General features: G+C 26.5%; 1 protein-coding gene across 1 annotated transcript in view; it reads right to left on the minus strand.

Annotated features, from left to right (window-relative positions):
- Window positions 1-313: 313 nt before the first annotated feature.
- Window positions 314-8,004, minus strand: part of LOC100302461 (uncharacterized) — a 20,516-nt gene continuing 12,825 nt past the window's right edge. The window contains exons 21-31 of the mRNA NM_001163200.1: window positions 7,780-7,797; window positions 7,648-7,659; window positions 7,172-7,183; window positions 6,949-6,963; window positions 6,573-6,596; window positions 4,749-4,784; window positions 3,988-4,044; window positions 2,124-2,183; window positions 1,614-1,622; window positions 710-766; window positions 314-539 (exon numbers count right to left, since the gene is read on the minus strand). Of these exons, the coding sequence (NP_001156672.1) occupies window positions 445-539; window positions 710-766; window positions 1,614-1,622; window positions 2,124-2,183; window positions 3,988-4,044; window positions 4,749-4,784; window positions 6,573-6,596; window positions 6,949-6,963; window positions 7,172-7,183; window positions 7,648-7,659; window positions 7,780-7,797 (395 nt within the window). The 3' untranslated portion in view covers window positions 314-444. The remainder of the gene's footprint in view (window positions 540-709; window positions 767-1,613; window positions 1,623-2,123; window positions 2,184-3,987; window positions 4,045-4,748; window positions 4,785-6,572; window positions 6,597-6,948; window positions 6,964-7,171; window positions 7,184-7,647; window positions 7,660-7,779; window positions 7,798-8,004) is intronic.

Below are 8,004 nucleotides of genomic sequence, written 5' to 3' on the forward strand. Positions count from 1 at the left end.
AATATGCGTTATGGACTTATGGTTGATGTATAATATCAATATTACGTTTGTCTATAATATAATAATAACAACTTCTTATTCTATCATAGAACGACGGACATGTTATCCGTTCATTTATTAAATAAATACAAAATTACATATTTAAACTCTTATTACAACCGACGACTATCGAAATATGAAATCATCCAACTCAAAAAAAAATATTTAGCTTATTTGAAACAAAGTGGACCCCGTAGTCCGTACATTGATTAAGGTTTAACACCCAACATGATATTTTATATTCACGGCGTCTTGAATAGGCAAAACAACTATATTAACGATCAATAAAACATAAGATTTATTACACGCAGAACGGCGCTGCGCATTTTTTTTAACAATAAAATAAAATGTACTTATTATGATGCTTATACATCGAATACAAAAAACTTTGGTTAGGCTTATGATTCACTTGATGGACTCATCTGCATGTTTCATTATTGGTTCCGATCCTTCAATAGGTTTATCCTGACTAGGAGATGCTTTTGACGGTATAAAAGGACCTAAAACAAATTAAAATTACTTAGGTACTAATAATATTGACCATAATAATAAAACGATTATTGAAATTTAATTGTCATAGTAGTTATTGTAAGAAGGATTAATGTATGGTCAATAGTGTACTTTGGATACTTTATTTAACTTACAAGTTTTTTAGAAAAATTATACATACAATTAAACAGGAAGTACATAACGAATACTGCATTCAACTCAGGCCAAATATCGAACTCTAATAAATAAATATAATTATTATAGCAAATTTTCTTAGACAATATAATATATGCGTTTAAAATATATAAAGGGATGATTACATATTTAGGTACATTGATATAAATTTATAAACTTCTGATTATAGTAAATCTTAAAAATAAATAAAGGTCTAAATTAAATGTTCCAAAAATATATTATTCTGCTGAGATTTAATTATATTAAATGATTCAGATTGTCTTAGATTCTGGGTAGAAGGATGATGATGATAATGATGTGCATTCACTTTACAATGATGTGAGGATTTTTAAGATTAAAAAGTTGGTGGTCTCGGATGATAGTACTTGGTGGATACTTAAATATTTCACCACCATATTTATACTATTTAGATACGTACAGAGTGATCAATTTAACGTAAGAAGCTTATAATGAGTGTCTTACGTTGAACGGATTACCACATTAAAGTACCCCATAACTAACTCAAAATGTATTATTATTTGGGACAGATAGTCTCTCTATATCATCATTTAATATTTTTGAATGGCCACATGGACGTTATTCGCGGGCTATCAAAATTGCTGACTTCGGTAAAAACTAATGAACAAAAATGATAAATTACAATACTAGAACGTATAATATTATCAGTTTTAACTTTTCTATTCTACTCTGCAGGCCGGATAAAATTAGTCAATTTGGTGACCACTGCTCTATGCTATGACAATATAATATACAATGGCCCTGACCTATAGGTACTAGCTAGTGGTAAATATGCTTCAAATTTACTCAATAACTTAAATTTACTTTAAAAAGTAATATAGTTTACCAAAATAATGTACGAATATTAGAAAGAACTACAAAAATAAACTTACCTTCAAATACTACAAAGTTTGATTAAATGTAAAAAATAACAATTATAATGTTTATTTTATGTTAATTGACAACATTAATTACAAGATATTAAATATATGTAAGTTATTTAAGTATTTTAAAATTAGCTCGCTAGTTAACCAAATACCATTACACCGAAAAAAACATTTGCACATTTGACAATTTTCTTCCATTGCGATGGTAAATCTAAATCAATTGGTTGTTAGTCGGCATTAAAGTTACTTTATAATATCTTATTGTTTGATATCATTATGTTATAAATATAAGTAAGTACCATAAAGATTTAGGTGTCATTGTATCACCAACTAATTATATTTTGTTATGTTGTCTTTAAATTTTTATAGACAATTTAATATGTATTATTGTTGAATTTATGTTAAACTATTGTCAAACAAACGTAGGATTTTATATTTATGGATGTAATTTTTTTCTAACATAAGTTTTATTTAAGCATTACACTATTTTTTTTAAAAAAAACGACTTCAGCTTACGTTGCAATTTTCCATTTCCATAAAAAACAGGTATTAAATCTATAGGCAATGGCATTTTTTCTACAACAAAAATTCATTTATAACTTATATTATTAAGTATAACACTAGTACAGTTGTGTGATATTGTGTAATTATATTTTAAATGTATTATATAATATTTTCTGTAATATAAAATTGTATTTTTAAAAGTCTTCGAATATGTAATATGTTTTTTAATTATATTATGTGATTCAATAGATACATTATATGAATCAAAAAAAGAAATCATAATATTTTTTTTCAAAAACTACTGTCTCTAATTCCAACGATACATGCCGACAATTATCACGATTTTTATTCTGAAAAAATATTTGGATTGTCCGTAATATATACAGGGAAACGGTCGAGCCACATTTTTAATTTTTGTAATTTAAAATGCAATAAAAATTGTAAAAAATTCAAAAAAATTCAGAATTTCCATCTTAAATATTTAATTAACTAAATAAAATTTTAAAAATGTGCCTCGTAGATGTTGTGGAAAAAAAGAATATTTTGTAAGAATGCAAATCTAGTTAATCGTTGCAACGTATTGTTGGAATTAGAATCGTGTGTTTAAGTGAAAAATAAACATTTCTTCATGATGCGACAATTTTACATACTGACATGTACATGCGAGTGCGTGTGAGAGCCCTCCGTACCGCTTCAATTGACCCGCATGGACGCCACACACAATAATAATCATTTACAACAGTTAATACATAGATCTTGGGTGGCGACAACGAGATTAGAAATTGCCTAAATTATTCTCCTTAAATCAATGCGATGGCCAGACATGGCCATAACTACACAGTTACAAAATTACCTCGTACAATGTATTTTAAATTTTGGAAACGGTAGATTTTATCATTTTAAAGAAAAAATGATATACGCATGCGTTGTTTTAGTCTTACAAACGTACAACAATGCAAATCTACGGCCAACAGAATCAATTTTGTTTTGTTTGTTGACTGGAACAGAGATCATGATATAGTAAAGAAAAAATTAAACGCTTACACACAAAACGGTAGATATAATAATAGAGAGCAAGAAAGAGACGGATACCTAAAAAAAAACAAAATATTTTAGACGGAAAACTAGATCGAGAACTCAAAAACGATATAGATGTAAAAACTGGGAAATAGGAATGAGAAATAGAAACAATATCATTTATAAATTCCAAATCGGGGGGGGGGGGGGGGGAGTAGAAATGGACCCTCATTTATATTATAGATGAGACGAAAAATTGCACATATACGCTACTATATGCTATACCACAAAACAAATAATTGGGAATGACCGGATCGGGAGAAATAATCAAACGCCTAGTTCTGGAAAACAAGAGAAGCGATCGAATTTTGGATATTACTAATGGCGTAAAAAATAAAATAAAAAACAACCAACTAATGCAGGAGCAGATAACTGCACCGTGTTAGAAAATATGGGTTCGAACACAATTAAAAATAAAATGTATACTGTATAATATACTAGAAATCGAATTTTATTGAAATACACGTTATGTAATAAAGAGTTTAACATAATAATATGTGAATGTCTATTGAGTAACACTAATTTACACATACGGCACTATAGTATTGAGTAATAACTACCTATTAATAGAGTGATAATATTTTAATTGTGAGTCTTATTTCATTGATACGACGGAAGTAATCGGCAGTCGGCATATACAACACTACACTTACTACTTTGTACTCAATTTAACTATAAATTGAGGGCTCCAGTTCCCAAATTATCATCATATAAACTTAATATAATATATCGAGTGTGTATAGTATAAAGGTGTATGTTAGATACAACAGATAAGTATAAATGTATTATAATAACTTACTTAGATGTATCATTCTTATTACATATGATATATATGATTCACCAAACATTGGATCAACTGAAAGTATAATCAAGAAAATAAGTATTTTTGGGAGTTTCCACCAATGCGATAATTGTCTTTTCTGCCAAAGTGAACACATTTTTGATTTTAGTTTTCTCCAAATAGAGGCATAATTAGGTAATATAGGTATAATGTTAATGTGTTCAAAAATCCATACTGGTAATATTTTTTTGTCTTATACTTTGTTATTGCAGTTATTATTTTGTTTCGTATGATTCGTCTTTTTTGGTTTTTGGATAGTCCATTTAGAACTGTTTATTTGTATATTATTCTTATACATTAAATATTTAACACTTAAAATTAATTTTTTTTTTAAATTTAATATCAACATTGGGATGCGGTCTGTAGAAGTGATCGTTGAAATGTGCATAGAATGATTCCCAATTATTTGTTGTTCTAGATAAACCATCATTGAAATTGAACCACACCAATGGCGGAAACAAAATAAAATTTTCAGAATACCATAAAATAATAAATTATAGACTAGTGAATTAAAAATAGTGTATCTATACAAATTACAAATATTAATTTAAAATGTATGAATTTTATATTTTGATTTTGTGTTTAGAAAATATCAAATATCAATAACTTATGCAGTAACTGTTTTATATTTATTATTGAACGAATAATATATACAATTTTAAAATATTCAAGTTGGAGTTTTGAGTTCATTAAAATTAAAGTCAAAATAATTAACTTACACTTCTTCAAAAGGTAAAACCACACAGAACGAAGAGCTAGAAAATAAATCGATTAGTATAGGTACTAATTATCATGGTCAATTTGGATATATAATCTGAATTATTAGTGATTATCAACAGTGTGCTGAGGTGGACTTAACCCTCTTCTCAAATTAATGTATACGGGATATTATTCACTATAGTACTATATTATACTATTACAGTGTATAAAATATTTATTTTACATCAATTTCCAAGATCATTCAAGATTTCGTTAAAGTTTTTATTAAAAATAATTATTTTAATAATTTGTTTCAAATTTTGAATAATATATGCTTTTTTCATTATACGTAATATCCCTTATGATCACACTGTGGTAAAAATAATATTTATATGCAAGGTGGGTATCGTCATGTAATATAATACTGCTAAATTATAATATTTATATAAAACCGTTTAACTGATACATACGTTTTAATTAACTTTACTAATCAATATTATTCAGTCGGGAGTGAAAGCTAAAAACAGTGTTATGCGATCGAAAATTGCAAAATTTGAAATTTTAATTGTGATTTAAAGAAAACAATAACTTTTATAATAATTATAATGTGTGGACAGAGGCCAGGGCTTTGTTTTGTGTTTCACCCAATACCGAAATTGCCTATTTCCGCACTTGCCACTGTATATACTATTATATACATATATACCTTTATCTATATTACAGAAAATGGTAATCTATAATGAACTGTTCTTGTCATTTTCGGTGTCTAGATTCGTTAAACTGTTTCCTCAAACTGTGAGGGAGTAACTCACGCGTACCAGCTTGTACTTAAAAATTAAAATACGTATATTATGATATATTTAGACAAAATGTATCGATACGTTATAATCAAATAGGATTTGGACAGTAAATTCTCTGATCACTGTAACCGGGTGGGAAAACCTGGTGGGAAAACCGTTTACTATCAGCTGGAAGTAAAAAAATAATTTTCCATCGGGTCAACCAGCATGGAAAATTAAATCATTGGATCAGGTGAGACAAAAATATACATCTTCTAATTGTATAATATACACTTTTACATATATCAATATCACTGTCAATTACCTCAGCGACTTGCTAACGCAATTATTGGATATACGCAAAATGAAGACATGGCTACGAGTACTATTAGTAGGTATACTACAAAATAGATAGGTAATAATTATTCTTTTATAACACATTTTTAAATAGATAAGGGAATTGATATCGAAATATTATTTTAATTGAATCTTTGATATATTATACTTAAATATTTGTATGGATTATAAATTATGGTAATTAATACATTTAATATAATATAAATTATTAAACATGTTTATTATTTTAATGCTTATAAAGATGAGTAAGTACCACGGTATTAAGTTTGTAACATAAAACACTCTACTACCAACACAAGCTATGCTTAAAGGTAGTAGATATAACAATATTTTTTGTTTTAAATAATTAAAAAAAGTTATGTTTATACATTCAGGAGTGGATTTTCTTTATCTAGTATCAACCTTAGTGTGACTGAACGACTTCGTTTTGTCACATTCTCCATCAAGATCCCGAGGTTTTTTATCAGTTGGTGATGTGATTTTTATAGATTTGTCCCCTCCAATCGTCACTCACCGTGTAATAAATAACATTTTCGTTTTTATGTGGAAAAATGTACATTTTTATTACACACTTATAAGATATAGTATTATTTAAATACAAATGTTTAAAAAATATTAGCAATTACTTTTAAGTTAAAATAATTGAGTATGCTATAAGCAATAAGCTATTATAGCTTATAGGCAATAATAACTATAAATTATACTTACAATTAGCCGTTGCTTTAATTTGATCTGTGCACGTATTATACACAAATATGTAATAAATTAATAATATAAACAAAATAATATGTACTTTTTAGTTTTTACATCATCGTCAAATTGTATTTTAAGTTTTATCCTATTCAAATGATATAAGCAAATAGCCGTTCTAAATCACATATCACAACACTATTTTACTTTTGACTTTAAATACTTATAAGTAAAATAGTAAATATTTTATATTCACATGACGATTAATTTAGGAGAAGCATTTTTCATTTTTATTTTGAATTTACTAGAAGATTTGTAACACGTCTTACAAACTTTTAATTATATATTTTACGTAAAATAAAATAAATTGTATACATTTTTAAAAATTACTTACTATGACTATTTCCATCTGTAGGTACATAATATATTCAAATAAATAAATATATATAATGTGCAACAAATAAAGATTTAAACAATTATTATTGGTGTATTTTATCTGACACATCAATAATTTTCTTTAAATATTAAACACTTGTAAATTGTATAGTTAAAATAATTATATAGGTACTATCTTATTTAAAAAAAATTATATTTTGGTGTTTAAAACGATAACTTACATAAAGTATTCACTGCATGATTTTAAAAACATTTATAAAAATAATTATATATTATGTGCGTGTATATAATATTTTTACAGTATTATAAAGTTTATAACTTGAATTATTATGAGTTAATAAGTTTCGAATTAATTATAAAAAAAAACTATTATTGGCATAAATTTAGTTTTATGATATTTTATTACTTTTCTTTTTCATCTTTATTGCTTATATTATATTTTATAAAAACTTAGATGCTGCAAATGCAATAGAGTTATGCGTATACCACGCGTAGTCTGCGCTTGAATCCAATATGGTCAGCTCGTTCGGCCCCGATGAATTTATCGGACATGCGTCAGAAATGAAAATGATATACCTACTATGTAAATGATCTAAGGTTACCTACTTATTAAAAATCTAGTTAAGAAATAGTTGTAACTATTGTTGTAGATACCCATAAATATGTTTAAAACAAATAATTTGGTTATAATGCTTACACAACAAACTTCCTGTATGTGTTAAAAATAAAGTACAACCGTATATGAATAATTTTGTTATTGTATGTTATGAATAATCATAAACAGTTTAATTAATAATAGTTATTTAATATTTTGCAAAAATTAGCATACTTATACGTCCAGTGCTGCCTGTATTAGAAATACGAGTATGTATTATGTAGAATGTACGTATGTCTAATTAAACAAATCATTATGCATTGCCATATTTTGTCAACCAATTTACGATTGTTATATTAAATGTTTAAGCATTTAAACTAGAAAATATATAATAGACATCTGCTCTACCATTCAACGATATTGCAATTTATTTACTGTCAATGTATTTAGTAACGACTA

This window comes from Acyrthosiphon pisum, chromosome A2, assembly GCF_005508785.2.
Source record: "Acyrthosiphon pisum isolate AL4f chromosome A2, pea_aphid_22Mar2018_4r6ur, whole genome shotgun sequence".
NCBI lineage: Eukaryota > Metazoa > Arthropoda > Insecta > Hemiptera > Aphididae > Acyrthosiphon > Acyrthosiphon pisum.